The following is a 17,808-nucleotide window of genomic DNA, read 5'->3' as shown; positions in this document are numbered from 1 at the left end:
TTATTCACTTATTTATATGTGGTGCTGAGAATTGAAGCCAGTGCCTCACACACGTGAGGCAAGCGCTCTACCACTGAGCCACTCTTTAGGGGAGAAGCCTTCCTTGTATTAGGTTTCCTTAAATAACCTTTTGCCTTATAATCAAAAGAAACAAAGAAATTAGCTCCTTAAAAATGACCAAGGGGGGCTGGGGATGTGGCTCTAGCGGTAGCTCGCTCCCCTGGCATGCGTGCGGCCCGGGTTCGATCCTCAGCACCACATACAAACAAAGATGTTGTGTCCACCGAAAACTAAAAAATAAATATTAAAAAATTCTCTCTTTCTCTCTCTCTCTCTCTCAAAAAAAAATGACCAAGGTATCTGTGTGTCTAATTTACAATGATGTATCCAGTGAATTAAGAATACAAAGTACAACTCAAGACCTACAGTAAATATAAGGGGTACTTGTTGGCTATCATGAACAAAAAATATGGAGAACAGGGGCAAGGAGTTGAAGAACAAATACACCAAATAACTAGTACCTAAATGGTCAAGACCTAAACGTAACAACTTAGAAAGTGGTGCCTTGTATCGTTAGCACACAGTGAAACTGACTCACATACACACCTCTACTCAACCTAAGGCTCAAAGCACCAGATCTCCTGGGTCCACACAGCCAGCGTGTGTCTACAGAATCCATTCTATGTACATTCACTGCTTCTCTAGGTAGGAGCAGTGATGGAGGATGACAGCTTCCTGTCCCCAAGGTCTTGTTTTTTTGTAATGGGCCAAGACAGACAACAGTGTCTGTTTTAGACATTGTTTAGGGTAGTGAATATACTTTCTAGAATCATTAAAGCATTTGAAAATTGACTATATTAAATAGTTAAATAAATCTTGATCTTTTTTCTATTTTTCTCACTTATTGAATACACTTGTGCTTATCGTATAAAGGCAATAGCTCACAGAGCACTAATTAATAATAACTCAAGATTAAGAGTAAATAAGTCTTATTTAAAACTCTGACACTGTTTGGGACTATGTCTACTCTTCCAACTGTAACAGTTGGCTGTAACTTTTTGAACAATAATTATACTCAATTTACTAATAGTGAGTAAGATTCAGCTTTAGGTTCATTAGTGGTCCCTAGTATTTTGTTGGGCTTCTTAAGCTGACCCTTTCAGTCTTTTCAGGTAACTATGGAAGTAGTTCATGCAATCATACATTATCATGCAGTTTTTAATGACTTTAAACAAATTCAACCTAAGACATTAAAATTGCAAGCCTGAAGATTGTTAGAGAATTGTTCTCCTATGTAACAGAGTTATTAGTACTAAGAAATATCTTTAAAATCAAGGCAATTATTGTTTTAACAGGCACCCAGGCAATCTGGAAGCATACTCTCCGAGGAAGTGAATGTGAGATGAGTAGATGATTAGAAAATTTTAAAGAGTTAGTTGTGAAACTCCAAGTACTAATGCATATAAATAAGACAGGAGTGGCCTTGACATTTATAAAGATTTTGCAATATCAAAATGCTAGTCAGCACCAGGCACAAAGAAAGTTGCCTGTATGAAAATCAGGGAATTCCAATTTCAGACTTCCTCCTGCCCCCACTGTAGCTGTTCACGTCCAGAATGATGCCACCTTCCTCACTATGCACCATTGTCCTATGTCCTGTGTCACTATGCATCCATTTCTGATCAACTGGGTGTTTGTTTGGAACTGCCTTTAGAGTAGTTCAAGTATTTCCCAATCCTATGACCACACTGTGTGCCCTTCCCAGGCACTGCCTGAGGTTGAAGACATTCCTCGGGGCTCTGAACCCATGTGTCAAAATCTCCAGGGGGGAATTAGTGTGTCCAAGGTGATCATGTTTTTAAAAAACCAGCCTTGAACATGAAATCAACCCCCCAAAATAAAACAGCCCTCCCAGGCTGTTACCAAGCCTGCTTCCCTGTGCCTCTGCTCTCTCCTGAGTTCAAAAGCAGGGTCACTCCTACACTCACATCCCAAAGTCACCTGCCAGGTGTCCCTTGGCACCAGAGGCCACCCCTCTGAAAGGAGAGATGGTATACATCCTGTCCTTTGTGCACTCATGCCCACCTGAGGCCATTCTTCCCAGAAGGTGGAAGTTCTGCTGGCTCCCACTGTGGACCAGACTAGCTGGTTTACTCCAAGTTCTGGAACTTCGCAGCTGTGCAACCTGGGAGAAGTTATGTTACCTCTCTGAGCCTCAGCTTCCTCCTCCCTTAAATGGAAGATTCAGTGAGCACCAGGGAGAGTATCTGGCAGATGGGGATCTCTGTTAGGTATAGTGTGGTTCTTGTATTGTTGGAATTGCTGTCACTGTAGAGCTCTACGAAGTTGCTCTGCTTTCTAAATGTATGTAAAAATGTTAAACTATTAGTAATGATTCCAACCATCTCAACAGATGGGCTCATCCTTCAAGATAATAAAACACAATGTACTGAGGAACGTCTGCCTGTTTATATTTATGGCCCGTCCTTTCTTTCCTGCCCTGGACAGCTAGATTTTCAGCCCAGTCTGTCTGCATTCCACAGCAAGCAGGTCTGAGAATGGTCACTTACCAGCTGAATAACAGGAGTTGTTGGGTAGTGTTTCTGGCATATTCTGAATACATCGGAACAAAGTTACCAGACTCAACTCGTCCCCAAAGACGTGGACTTTTTTCCTCTGTATTAGGTGTCCCATGGCAAAGGTGCTATCGGTGTACAAAACCTGAGAACAAACCAAAGAACACTGCCAGACGAGTGCACGGATTGGGAGGCATCAGACTATAAACAGGAGGCTGTGAACCTACCTGGCCATATATAAAGAAGTACCCAGTCTCTTTCACCACTATTTTATTCTCTTTTTCTTCCAGGGCTCTTCCTCTCTTAAAGCTGAGAAGCCATGGGACAAATGTGTAAGCTCCTATAAGGAAGAGAAGTATTCATAAGAAAGGAACCTGAGAAAAGTAGTTTCCACTTATTTCTTTTAAATAAGTAGTTGTTTACCTGAATCTGAAACTTAACGTGAATTTCATCTACTTAAAAAATCATAAAGGAGGAAAAGACCACGAATCACCGCACCCATTGGATTCTTATGCTCTGACCCGGGCAAGAGTCACATTCCGGGATCTGAGAGCCAGCGCCTTGGGCATGACTGGGCTTCCTGACATTGTGTCATGATACAGGCTGGTCTGCAGGGAAAGCCTGCAGGGAAGGTTGGGCACAAGTCCTAACAGCACACTGGTAGAGACGGTCCTTTGATCCTCAGGGAGCGAGTCATGTGAAGAGCTTAGCAGAAGCAATGAGAGGAAACCAGCCCACTGTGCCCTGGCAGCAGAGCAGAGCCAAGCAGAGGGGAAGGTCACTGGGCTGCCACAGGCTTCCCAGGAAGGGAAGGAGCTCCGGTGACCTTAGCATCAAGTTCAGGTACTGCGTGTTCACTGCCCTGGGGGCACGTGAGGAGTGACAGGGAGACAAACACTTGCTCAAGATCTGATGAAGGGGCAGGCAGGAAATGCAGCCACAGAGCAAGCAGGCAAGGGTCCAGCGTCGCTGAGCCAGAACAAGTCTGGGCATCTCGACACCCACACCCGGTGACCAGACAGACCTCCTCCCTGGGCTCCAGCTCAGTCCCAGTTCCTCACAGCTCCATTATGCAAATACTGGTGTGGGGGGACCTGATGTCTAGCCACTGGGAGATGATCTGAGGTGTCCATAAAGTGGAAGCAAAACAGGGAAACGGAAGGCTACAGAGATGGCAGTAAGGACAGCAAGATGAAGTGTGGAGGCTGGAAGCCGTGTTTACCATGTTCCTGGATAACTGGCAAAGCTGAGCCACGTGCGTCTCCAAACTCCACCTTGGTCATAGCAAAGGGAGGGTGAGATGAACGGCAGAATATGCCAGAAACTCAAGCAAAGAACAGCTTTTCCTGGATTTGAGGCCAAAGAGTTTCCACCCAGGGATCCTCAAAAGGGCTCAGAGAGACATGCAGCTGATAATTTGTAGAGCTCCCTCCCCCAGGCTCCTCATAGCTTTATTGAGGTAAAACTAAAGCACAATAAAATGCATATATTGAAGTATGAAATTTGATCATTTTTGACATGTATATAATCAATACTATCAATACAAAAAGCATTTCCACTACTTTTCTAAAATTTGAAATAATGCAGACTTGTTTCCTGCATGACTTATTACAGTAGAAATCAATCACCTTAAGATATAGAACCCCACCCCCATCTGTCAACTATTTAAAAATTACACGGCACACACATAAATATCTCAGGTCAAGGAAGATTCATTATAATGTGCCTTGGTGTGGGTCTACTAGGAGTCCTATAAGCCTCTTGTATTTGATTTTTTTTTTCCATTTCATTCTTTAAGTTTGGGATATTTCCTGATATTATTTCATTGAAAAGATTGTATATTACTTTGGTTTGTATCTCCACACTCTCATCTATCCTGATAAATCTTAGATTTGATCTTTTCATGTTATCCCATCTTTCTGTTCTGTTCATGCTTTCTTAACATCTTCTCTCCATGGTCAACTCTATTTTCAAGATTATATACTTTGTCCTCATTGCCTGAGACTGTCTTTCCAAGTGGTCTGGTCTGTTGGTGACGTTTTCTATTGAACTTTTAATTTAGTTTATTGTTTCCTTAATTTCAAGAATTTTTTTTCAGAATCTCTTTATTGAACTGATCTTTTGCTATGACTGTATTTGCTCTCTTACATAATCCTTTACTTCACAGTCAAACTATGTACATTCTAAACTCCTCTGACGTTTCTTCCACTTTGGTGCTGATGGATTCTGTAATTGGAGTATCTTGGTTTGCTTGGGGCAACTTGTTCCCTTGCTTTCTCATGTTGTGTGTCTACCCATCTAATAGTATGGATCTGAGGCAGTCAAGTTTCTACCCTGTGCATTTATAGTGTCTTTTGAAGGCTTCTAGTACCTCATTGTTGAGGGGGAGACAATAACCTGATTCAACAATTCACAGCATAAACAAAATATTTCCTACTATGATGTCTACAATGTTAATTATCACAATAGATGATCAGTTATTGCCTATAATAAAAACAGCAAGTTTGCAAAAAGGTTTATAATTTCAAATGGTAGACAGGGAGAGAACAGAAGTGATCATAGGATATGATGATTATGAGGGAGGAGGAAGGAAAAAAGCAGTAAAAGACTAAGAGTGAAAGAGCAATAGAGATTGGCAGAAGAAAGGAATCAAGGAAAACGGGTAGGAAGAAAAATTATATACAATAAAAATTAAGATCAAATTAAAAATGAAAGAACACAAAACAAAATTAAAACATACTAATCAAACAGTCTGATTTACAAAAAAACTAATCCACGAAAAATAACTGGCTTCAAAAATGCTATGAATGAGGAAAAAACTCAAATATGAATATGTATAAATGTCCATTGTTTTGTGTAAGTTTGTGGAGAGAAGACTCAAGACGTGCTCTTCGCATTTTTCAGGAAGGTGACATGTTATCACTGTAGTTACCAAGCTGTAGACAGACCTCTGGAACCTCTTTCTCCTGTGAAACAGAAACTTTGTCCTCTTCGACCCAGTTCTCCCCAATCTCCAGCCCCAGCCTCAGTAGCCACTATCCTACTGTGCAAGTTCAATGACTTTGAATCCCATGTACAAATGAGACCATGTGGCGTTTGTCTTTCTGGGTCTGGCTGACTGCGGTTACACACGGTCTTCCAGGTTCATTGTGTCGTGACAGATGACAGAACTCCCTCCTTTGCAATAGCTGCAGAGCCTGCAGCTGTGTGTGGTACTCATCTTCATCCCTCCCTCTCCTGATGCACACTTAGGTGGGTCACATTCTGGCTACTATGAATAATGCTGGGATCGGTACAGAAGTGCAGAAGTGCTGATTCCACTCCTTTGGATAGATACACAATAGTGGGACTGATAGGCCATACCGTTCTATTTTTATTTTTATTTTTAAAAGGATCTCCACACTGTTTTCCATAATGGCTGTACGAATTTATATTCTCAATCCAAATAATATTCTTGATGGAAGAATATAAAGAAAATATGTGGTTCTTATTTTATATTTCTAAGAAGTCAAAGAGCCAGAGATGCTAAAACAAAACCTACTGCACTGTGATTTCAAGTAAAAATAAGCAAGGGCTCCTTTGGGCATCTCTTCAAGTTCACATTTCATAGCTGTGGAGGGTGGTGCCAAGAAGACCAGGGCAGCGGGGGGCAGGAAGGCTGGAGCGCGGCTGGCTGTGCAGAGATGTGCTGCTGGTCTTCGTGGACACTTGTGTTCTGTGCTCACTCCCAGGAGCCACCCCCACCACTGTCACTGCGGGAGCCATAGAAGGGCGTAGGCAGCCAGGGCCAGATGGCATGGCGAGTGAGGGTCAGGGCAGGGCCGGAACAAAGGAGCAGGAGAGGGTCTTCTGATGAGCTCAGCTTCCTGCTCCATGAAAGTGTCCTGGACACAGCGGGGACCCAATCAGACTGACACTTCCTACTGGAGCTCCTCAGCAGGGGACCCAGTAGAGAAACACGCATGGACAGAGGGGTGCGTGGACAGGGAGGAGATGAGGAGAGGAGGAAATTCCAGGGACCAGAAAGAACAGGCCCAAACTACCCACTGGATTCCCAGCTCAGGGGCCACTTCTCAGAGAAGTGGGTCTGTCACTTTTGAGATAAACCTGCTGCTTGCTTGCTGTCCCTGTGTCCTGTTCCTCAGTTCTTGCTGAGCAGAGACAACCAACCCAGTGTGCTTACACAGTAACTTCATGTCCTCAGAAGGGAACATGACGTGGGGCACGTCTGGTTGCTCTTCCCAAACCAGGGCTCTGGAGAACCTTGTCCTCACCTGAAGACCCCAGTGCCACACTGGAAGACAGCCAAAGATGACAAAGGCAATGTCCTCGCCACCTCTGGACCCCAGGTACTTTCAGCAAAATGAGCGCAGTACCTAGTATTCAGCTTTGTTTCAATGAGATGATTTGCCTGAGGCCCTTGAAATGTTAAGTGCTGAAAATCCTAAGGAAGAGTGACAGCAAACGCCAGGATGACAGGCTGACTTGATGCTCTGACCAAGGACCGTTTTTCTCCCCTCGCAACACCTACCTGAGATCCTAACTCCCCTGAGCTCAAAGGACTGTTCACGTTTGGTTCCCTACTAATTTTTCAAGCTTAAAATGATGACCAGCCTACAGAAGATGTGCAGCAAATTCTTATTAAATGAACTAATTCAACTTTAAACAGAAAATACTAAATGACGACGTACTATGGCAACTAGACAAGCATTCTACTGTTCTTCTAAAAGGATTTTGCTGCTAGTTTCTGAAATCTGGGAAATGAAATGCCAGCCTCATAAAGCTAGGATGTCCTCATGAGAGCCCTTGTTTACATTCTGGCTAGGGATATTATTTACTAAAATTCCTTTTGCCATGATTTAAATTTACTTCTTTTTACCATATATTTCTTTTGGCACTACATCATCTCTTTCTGGCAATATTCTTACTAAAAAGATACAGCCCCTCTTTACTTGTTCTTATTTACTGTCTTATTCCTTTTGCACTCTACACCCTCAGCCACCCATGAACACAGGTGTGTGCACAAGCACACCCCCCATACACGCTGTGCACGTAAACACAGAGATCATAATCTGTAAGATCAAAGAGTTAGTTGGCTGCAGTCCCAATCCTTGCCAGTGAGACAGCCTCACACAGTGTGCATTCTATGAATATGTGCCAGTGAATGAATTTCAGATCCTTTAAGAAAACAAGCTAAACAACAAGTTAAAAGCTAACTATAAGCATAAATATTATAACCAATTATACATGTTTAAAAACTCAGTGTTTTAAACTCATTTAGATTTTTAACATGAGAGTTAGACTATAGATCAATGCAAAGAAGAAAATATGCATTAAAACCTTCCCTGTAGAGTACTTTTCTAAACCAATACGCCTCACTCCTTACAGCAGATGCTTAAGAATTTGGGGGGGGGGCTGGGGCTGTAGCAGAGTGGTAAAGCACTTGCCTTGCATGTATGAGGCACTGGGTTCAATCCTCAGCACTAAATACAAATAAAGATATTGTGCATCCATCTACAACTAAAAAAAATTTATATTATAATTGAGTGTGTATATGTATATGTGTATGTATATATATATGCATATGTGTGTGTATATATATATATATATATATATATATATATATATATATATATATAAAATCTTGGAAGCAAACTCCAAGAGCATTAATATTTATTATTACTAGTCAATAGGTAAAATGCTGGTGTACCTTCATATATAAGGTATGAAATTTCCAGTTTTAAATCTTCAGTGCATTTAAATGTTTTCAATTAACATATACATTAACATGTGAAATGAGAGTGACAAAGTAATATATGAACACAATTTTCATGTATTTGTGAAAATGTCTGCCTTTCAAGAACGTCTTTCCTCCTCTAATACACATCAAAGAGTAGTAGATAAATTTTAGGATGCAAAATCTTATAGAAAATCTGTGCTTCACTAATGGTTGTTTTTATTCTATTTTCTGAAAGTTAAACTCCCAATATTGCACTTCCAGTGTTGGCTCCCTGGGACCACAGAGGGCAGCCAATGTTTAGCTGTCCACTGGTTTACTTCTTTTTTGTAAAATTTTATTACTTAAAACTGATGGAAATAATAATTGTAAGGTGGAAAACATAACACTCTTCAAAAGGTGGATGAAGTAAATCAATTCAAGAAGCAGGGTTTTGTTTTGTAAAATGTGATTTGGTATGGTAACTTAGTCTTGCAGCCAAGTCGTCATATGCTGGTTCTGTGCACAGTGCTAGGAATGTAACAGAAAACAAAGCCAGGCAGGGCCACGTGGGCTGACCTGCCTGAGAGGCAGTGAGACCACTGAGGGGCTGTGAGTGGGAGAGAAGTGGGCACTTGTATATTCTAGAAACATCTGCTCTCTGGCTACCATGTAAGAAAAGGTGTACGCGGTTCACACCAGGAGGCAGATGTGAGCGGAGAGGAGGAGGCTAATTGAAAACACATTTAGGAGAGAGAGCTGACAGCTTTAGATCAATGTGATTACAAGAGGCGGTCGAGAATAACACCCGGGACTCTGAAGTGGACGAAGGCACACATGGTCATGGAGAGTGGGCACTGGGGGCCGAAGAGAAGTGGGTAGAGTTCTAGAACTTGGACAGAGGCACCAGGATATTCGAGATGCTCAGTAACAGAGGCTATGTAGGCTTGGGGCTCAGGACAGTGATGTGGACTAGGGACACACCTGTGGGCCACCAGCATGCAGCATCAAATGACCTCAAGGAAGACTAGGGAATTCCAGAGGAATAAGGGGAATGGAGAGAGAGTGGGACTCGTGGGAGGTCTGAAGATCAGCAATGTTCAGAAGTACATCTAAGGCTAAAAAGAAGCGCCCTGCATGCAGAAAGAGGGGTGGAGAAACATTCAGGGAGTGGGATTCCTATGGAGAAGAGAGTCATTGGCTATCAACCTCTACGGAGATACTGAAAACAGAGCTCAGGAAACCTCCATGAAAAAAGGAAGTCAAGATACTTCACCACCAACGTGGGTTAAAACGGCCTCCTTTTCCACCTCCTGGGAGCAAAATGGGAAAAGCAGAGAGAGGCACATTCTCTTAGGTAATGGAGGGTGGGGAAAGTAACGGAGGCCACCCTGGGGCTGGGTGAAGGAAAGCAGGAAGTGGTGAGGGCTCTCACACCTCAGAATCGCCCGCCCCTAACCCTAACTCTCACCCTCAGAATCTCACCGCCCCACAACCCAGGAAGGTTTAGTGCTACCTCGAGGGACCTTGGGGGAGTCTAGGAGGGAACAAGGCACTCCTTCAAATCAAGGTTAGAGAAAATGAACTTGTACAAAGCAAAATGAGATGGAAATGTGTTTAGAATTTGAGAAGAAATAGAAAACTGAAAGACACAAAAGGAGTCAAGGATTCCCATTATGTACAGAATGGAAGCTTGGAAACGAGGACTGGCACCGACTTCAGAGTCTACAGGTGACAGTGTGCCAGGGAGAGCTGCTGGAGTGCGGCATCATTGACTTCCTATGGCTGCTACAACAAATTGCCCCAAACTGAGCGGCTTCAGACAACGTTTTCAGAATTCTCATCCTGGCAGGCTGTGTTCCCCATGAGGCTCCCGGGGAGAATCTATTTCCTGACCGTGTCCAGGTTCTAGAGCTTGCCCATGCTCCTTGACCCTCGGCCCGTCCACCTTGACAACCTGCTTCCCAGCCGCACTGCCCCCTCTGAGCCCAGCACTCCTGACCTGCTCTTAGGGGGGCCTTTGACCTTGGCCCGCACCTACCTGGCCATTGTGACGACCCCGGGAGCTAGAGCCGAGTCCCGTCTGTGAGCTCCTCTTTGCCATCCCAGCACTCAGGGACCAGGCTGTGGGCATCTTTGGGGGAGGCATTATTCTACGTACAGTCAACACTCTGAGCACCAAAAAAGTGTGGAATTTTAAATTAATAAAATCTTGAGTATATTCAGGTGAGAAAGTCAAAGTCGCATAACAAGAAGAAAAACGATTCTTGCCTTACTTTTCTCAAAGTGCCTAATAGCACCAAGAGACAATGGTGAAATTCCTAGGAAATACTCAAGTGAAGAGGGGAACAGAATTCTTTCTAGCCACCAACCCTTCAAGTATAATGACTGTAAAGAAATAGCTGTGATAATGCAAATGCTGGCTATGCACTGCCCCCAGGTGCTCTTTCAGTAAACCAGCACAGAAGAAAATTCAAGCAAACAATGCAAGGAGAGGGACAGCACCAGGATTTGCCAGGACAGCTGAACACTGTCATCCAAGAGGCGAGACAAGAACACATGGGAAAGTGCGTCTGTGGAAAAGAGGAAAATTGCTTTACAATGTCCCAGTGTAGAAATCATATCAGTAACAAATATTGGCAAGTAGAGGGCAAGATATATTAATGGTAAATTCATCATTTGCCTCAGAGCAGCTGGGGCCCAACAAATACAATGTAAAGTGATAGATCAAGTCATGGAAATACAAATATTTTAAAAGTACAAAGATAAACAGTGACAAATATCATAGTACTGTCCAAAAAATTTAAAAAATGGTAGTAGACAAAAGGACAGAAGAAATAGAGAAGAACATGAATAATATCTTAGACCAGAGAAAAGAATCAATAGATATTTTCCAAAAATATAATTGTAGATGTCATACTAATGTGAAAAACTGGCAGAGTAGAAATTTCAAAGAATCAACCCACTGAATCAACAACTAAACTGTTAAGAAAGGATATAATCAACTTTGGGGGGTGTACAATCTAATAAGAAACCTACACCAAACAAGGCAGACCTTAGTGCAGAAAGACGCGCAGAGTTTAGTGCAAAATTTCAGCAACTTGTGGTACTTTTTCTTGCCCACTTTCCATACCCAACTTTCCAGTTTGGCAGCATGCATGGAGATGGAGACCTGAATTCTAGTGGCAGTTTGCTTGTGTCTCTGACACAAGCATTTGCTTACAAAATATTAGGACCATGCGTTCAGAGCTGCCTGGGGCCTCCGTTTATGTAGAAACAGCTTCCCAGGCTGACATCAACCAAAAGCACTTACAGAAATACCCAAGCCCAGCCAGATGAAGCTTGGGACAGAAGACAGGTAAGCAACAGACTTCTCGACAGTCCTATGAAAGAGGAGGCTAGGGAGAAAGACTTCGGAAAATACAGGCTTTGAAAGGATACTGCACATCCTCAGAGAATTTGGAGTGCAATTGAGCATGACAGGACCAGAGGCATCCTCAAAAATGGGCTGAGAGGACACCAGTCTTGCCCCTCAGGCTTATCTTTGGGCTCTGTGCCAGCAGGAGGTGAAGACCAAGGCAGAACTGCAGGCAACCTGACTAAGATTGTTGAAAGATCCAGGCATTGATAGAGTCGATCTGTAAATAAGAAACCAATTTAAACTTTATTTTTGGTTTCTATTGTTTTAAGAATCTTCATCAGGGTAGGTGTAAAGAGAAGGAAATCTCTATCAGACTGACTGCAAATCTAAGGAATCGGATTCCACAGCCACACAGGACAAGGAATAGTCTTTGTGTAAAATATTTTTTAAAAGTTAATAAACAAATGAACAACTTCAGCTCACAACAATAAACAACAGAAAACTCTGCAGATGTCAGGGGTGATGGTGTCTGATTTCCAGAATTACCACGTTTGATGTTGAAGTGGATGGATTTTCAACAAGAGTTTAAAGCATACAGAGAAAGAGGAAAATTATGGAGCAATCACAGAATGAAAAATTGACAAACAAATCCCTAAGAATGCCCAAATGTGGAACTCACAAGGTGAAGTCTTCAAATCTCTGAAATGGCTAAGGAAAACCATGGATAAACAACTTCAGAAAATGAGGATAATGATTTACAAATAATTGGATGGTTTTGATTGAAAGGTCAAAAGTATTGAAAGGAGCCAAATAGAAATTTTGGAGGCTAATGTAAAACTACTGAAATAAAAGCCACCACTGAAGGGGTTAAACCAGACTTGAGCAGGCATTGCAAAATCAGAATTTAAGTTATCCAAGAGGAAGAAAGAAAAAGTAATGAAAACTCATGATTATATGAATCCAGGATAGAGAATTAATTTTAAATTGTTTTCCTATATACCAGTCATGAACAAGTGGATGTGAAATTTTTTTAAAATGCCATTAACATTAGCACTCAAAAATGAAATCCTTGTGTGTAATATAAATGTATAAAACCAATATAAGTAAATCTACAAAACTGAAATGAGTCAAAGAGAAGCTAAATGCACAAATGTTCTGGTCATAGATAAGAGGACTCAGTATTGTCAAGATGTCGGTTCTTCCCAACATGATATATAAATTCAGTCCCAATCAAAATTCTAGCTAAGTATTTATGGGTATCAAGAGAGTCTAAAGAATAGGTGGAGATGCAAAAGACACAAAAAAGCCAATGCACTATTGAAGAGCAGAGATGGAGAACTAATACTACCTGACTTTAGGACTTACTGAAAAGCTGCAGTTATCAAGAGAGTATGGTGTTAGAGAACAAACAGATCAGAACCCAATATGAGCCCCAAAATAAACTCGTACAAATTCAACTGATTTTTTTGACAAAGGACAAGGTAGTACAATGGAAGAAAAATAAAAGCCTTTAAAAAAAGACTCCTGAACAACTGGACATTCATATGCAAAAAAAAAATTAACCCAAACTTCGTATCTCTCATAAAAATTAACTCAAGATGGATCACACACCAAAGTGTAAAACATAAAGCTATACAACTCCGAAAAGGTCTCATAAGAAAATCTAGATGGTCTTGGGACTGGTGATGACTTTTTAGTTATGATACTAAAAATGCACACCAAAAAATAATAAACTGAAATTCATTAGAAGTAAAATTTCGTGGTCTGCAAAAGACATTGTCAAGAAAATGAAATCATGCATTACATAATTGGAGAAAATATTTCCAAAAAGATGTATGAGAGAGAACTCTTACCCAAGAAAATATGAAGAATTCTTAAAATTCAACCATAAGAAAGCAACTGGTAAGTCATGGGGATGAGGGGAGGAACTTTGGTTTGGGCAAAGGAGAGGGGAGGGCAGGGAGTGGACACGGGGTAGGAAAGATGGTAGAATGAGACGAATATCATTATCTAGGTACATGTATGCTTGCATGAATGGTGTGACCCTACTTTTTGTACAACCAGAGAAGTGAAAAATTGTGCTCCATTTGTATACAATGAAGAGGAGCAAGTTGCTGTCATGTACAACTGATTATTTGCTTTTTAAAATTTATTCTAATCTGATTTAGAAATGGGTCAAGCCCTTAGCAGACCCCTCACAAAAAAGATATACAGATGGCAAATAATGATATAAAGAGAAACTCCATATGATGTCTTCAGAGAAATGAATATTTAAAACAATAATGAGATAGCATTATACATCTCTTAGAATGGCAAGAAACCAGAATATTGACACCAAAATCCAGCAAGGGAGTTGGCCAACAGGAGCTCTTCTTTGTTGCTTTTGATAAAGAAAAATGGTGGATATGTTATGCAAGTGTTTCTTACAAAATTGAACATATTTTTATCATAATCTAGCAAAAAACACTTCCTGGTACTTAAAGAAGTTAAACTTTTGTTCATACAAAAATTTGCACTTCAATGTTCATAACAGCTTCAAAACTCATAATTACCAAACTTGGTACCATGCAAGATATTCTTCAGTAGGTAAATGGATGAACTGTTGACCATCTAGACAATGAAATATTATCCAGCATCAAAAAAGAAATGAGTTTTCAGGCCATGAAAAGACATGGAGGAAAGTCAAATGCATATCACAAAGATAACAAGTGACTTAAAATGTTTATACCTTCCTCTCCATTTTTCTTTGAACCAAACCGGCTCTAACAATAAAGTTTTAAAAGAATGAAGAAAAATCAACACATCATTCTAAGATACCATTAAGCAGACTAACATATGCATTGCGGTAGTCACAGAGGGAAAAATATATAGAGAAAAAAATGGCTAAACTATTCCCAAATTTGAACAAAATCATAAATCTGCATTTGCTAGAAGCAGGATAAACATACACTCTAAGCAGGATAAACACAAAGGTATCCACACCAAGACTCATTATAATCAGGCTATTGAAAGACAAAGGAGGGTATCTTGAAAGATACCAAAGAGAAGCCATCTTTCAAGCACAAGCTATGTTGAATAAGATTGACAACTAAAGTCTCATAAAAAACCATGGAGACCAAAGGCAACGAGAAAATGTGGTCACAGTGCTTCTGGAGCAACTTTCAGCCTAGTATTCTAGATCTGCAAAATACCCTTCAAATGTAAAGGATAAGAATGCTCCTTCATACATAAAAACATGGTAGCTCATCAGCAGTAGACCTACCCTATAAAACAAGTGTTAAACAGACGACTTCAGATTGAAATAAAAGGATGCTAGTTAGAAATCTGAAGATACATGAAGAAACAAGAACATAGATAAAGGTACTGTATGGATAAGTATAAAAACCATTGTTGTGGTTTTAGTTTGTAACTTCTCATTTTGTTTCCTATGTGGTTTAAAAGACAAATACATAGAACAATAATTATTATGTTAACACATAATATATAAGCATGGATTTTTGTGACATCGGTGACATAAAGAGAAGTTATAACGAATTCAAACAAGGTTGTTATAAATTTAGGGTGCTTATTAAAATTGCCCAGAGTAAGAACTAAGTAAGAAATGCAGGGAAGGTAATTAGGAAGAATACAAATGGCATAGATGTAAATGTCTATTAACACTAAAGACAAAGTAATGAAGGAACTGAAAAGCAAAACATAATTATGAAACATCAGAATGACAGAATTACTCTTTCCTCATTATTAATCACTTTAAATGGGTTAAATTTTCAATTAAAATAGATTGGTGAGATAGATTAAAGAAATTTGATCCATTACAAATGGATCGCATGGGATTCACTTTAGATTCCAAAACACAAATAGGTCAAAAAATTAAACAATGGAAATTGTGCATTTTGCAAATAGTAGCCAAATATTTCTGGGGTAGCTATACTGATATCAAACAAGATACAAAGTAAGCCAAAAATTGTCATAAGAGACAAAGGTGCTGAAATAGCTATTTTACTCAATTGCCATAGGATCACTATTCACAATAGTCAGAATAGCCATCAATGGATGGATGGACAAATTATGGCTCACCTATAATGGAACATCATTCACCCATTATTCATCAAGAGGAACAAAGTACAAATATGGACTACAACATGGACAAACCTGCAAACGTCATTCTAAAAAAAGAAGCCGATGCTAAAAGCCACACATGCCATAATCACGTTTATGTGAATAACCATAGAGACACAGCAAAGTGGGGCTTCAGAGGGTGGAGAGGTGGAGAAATGGCACCCACGGCTGACGGACGCAGGGTTTTCTCTTGGACTGATGAAATGAGCAGGAGAGAGCTGGTCGCAAAACACTGAGTGTGCTAAACGCTAATGAGTATGCACCTTGGTTTTATATTATGTGTGTCTGGCTTCAGTAGAGAGATATAGTTATAAATACTAGGGATCCACACTCAGAGGAAGACGGCAAATAGTCGACATAGCAGGCAACCGGTTCAAACCATAAAATACAAATTCTTAAGGTGTAAAACTGCAATGAATCAGCATATGATGAATAAAATCAAACCAAATTTCTCAAATTAGTAAATGTGAATATGATTATATCACCCAGCAGATGAGCCTCATTTTAAGATGAGATCAAAAAGTCAAGTCCAGCTGTGTTCTGTGAACATGGGCACACATGAAACAAATTACTTTAAGAAAGTTAAGCATAAAATTTTGGAGAAAGTCATACTTAGGAAATATAAATGAAAAATAAAATATTTCAGACAGGGCCTCCTCCAGCGACCAGCACACACCTGACAGAGCCTAGAAAGCTTGCACTACAGAACATCCTCAGCAAAATATTCCATGAAGAGGAAATGAAAAACAAGGAAGAAAATCAGCAGAGGGGGAGGTATTACACTAAAGGGAAAACTAATCAACAGAGAAACCGAGTCAAGTTAAATACAAAAAAAAATGGCCGGGAATACAAATCATGTCTGAATAATAACCCTTAATGTTAATGGCCTAAGTTCACCAATTAAAAGACATAGACTGGCATATTGGATTTTTAAAAAAATCCAACAATATGCTGCCTCCAAGAGACTCATGTCAGAGGAACAGACATCCACAGAATGATGGTGAAAGGTTGGGGAAAATCATACCACTCACATGGACTGAGGAAGCAAGCAGGGGTTTCCATCCTCATATCAAGTAAAGTAGACTTCAAGCCAAATTTTATCAAAAGAGATAAAGAAGGACACTACATACTGCCCAAGGGAACAAAACACCAATACTTGACAATTATAAATACATATGCTCTGAACAATGGAGCATCTATATTCATCAAACAAACTCTTCTTAAGTTCAAGAGTCAAATAGACCACAACACAATAATTCCTGGTAACTTTAATACACACACCACTAGATAGATCTTCCAAACAATAGCTAAACTATAGAACTCAATCATACAATCAATAACTTAAGACTTTATGGAAATCAATAAATGTAATCAATCATATCAATAGACTCAAAGAGAAGAACCATATGATTAGACTTAACTGACATATATAGAATATTTCATCCTTCAACAGGCTAGTATACTTTCTTCTCAGCAGCACATGGATCCTTCTCTAAAAAAGACCATATACTATGACACAAAGCCACTCTTTGCAAGGTATTATCTCTGCTGTTTTATGTTTGCTTTCTATCAGATCACAATGGAATGAAATTTGAAATCAATGATAAAAAAGCTACTCCAACACCTGGAGACTAAATAATATGCTACTTAATGAACAGTGGGTTGCAGAAGACATCAAGGAGGAGAGTAAAAAATTTTTAGAGGTGAATGAGAACAGATACAGCATATCAAAATCTCTGGGACACTATGAAGGCAGTCCTAAGAGGAAGGCTCACTGCATGGAGTTCATTCCTTAAAAGAAGAAAAAGGCAACAAACAAACTACTTAACATTACTTCACAAAGCCCTAGAAAAAGAACAAATCAATACCAAAAGCAGTAGAAGAAGGAAATAATTTAAATCGGAGCTGAATTCAATGAAATGAAAACAAAAGAATCAACTGGAAAAACTGACAAAACAAGTCGGTTTTTTGAAAAAAATAAATAAAACTGACAAACCCCTTAGCTGTTCTAATTAAGAGAAGGAGAGAGAACTCAA

The 17,808-nt window shown here is 40.1% G+C and overlaps 1 protein-coding gene across 1 annotated transcript in view; it reads right to left on the bottom strand.

The window, feature by feature from the left end:
• LOC308634062 (tumor necrosis factor ligand superfamily member 13B-like) overlaps positions 1–17,808 on the bottom strand; it is a gene marked incomplete at its 3' end in the record, with an annotated part of 42,246 nt that overhangs the window by 9,483 nt on the left and 14,955 nt on the right. Inside the window, exons 4-5 of the mRNA XM_081267640.1 lie at positions 2,804–2,916; positions 2,571–2,721 (exon numbers count right to left, since the gene is read on the bottom strand). Coding sequence (XP_081123766.1) covers positions 2,571–2,721; positions 2,804–2,916 — 264 coding nt within the window. The remainder of the gene's footprint in view (positions 1–2,570; positions 2,722–2,803; positions 2,917–17,808) is intronic.

Source organism: Spermophilus citellus (genome assembly GCF_964194105.1).
Source record: "Spermophilus citellus genome assembly, chromosome: 15".
Classification (NCBI taxonomy): domain Eukaryota; kingdom Metazoa; phylum Chordata; class Mammalia; order Rodentia; family Sciuridae; genus Spermophilus; species Spermophilus citellus.
The sequence above is the reverse complement of the archived record's forward strand: the minus strand, read 5'-3'. Positions and strand labels throughout refer to the sequence as shown.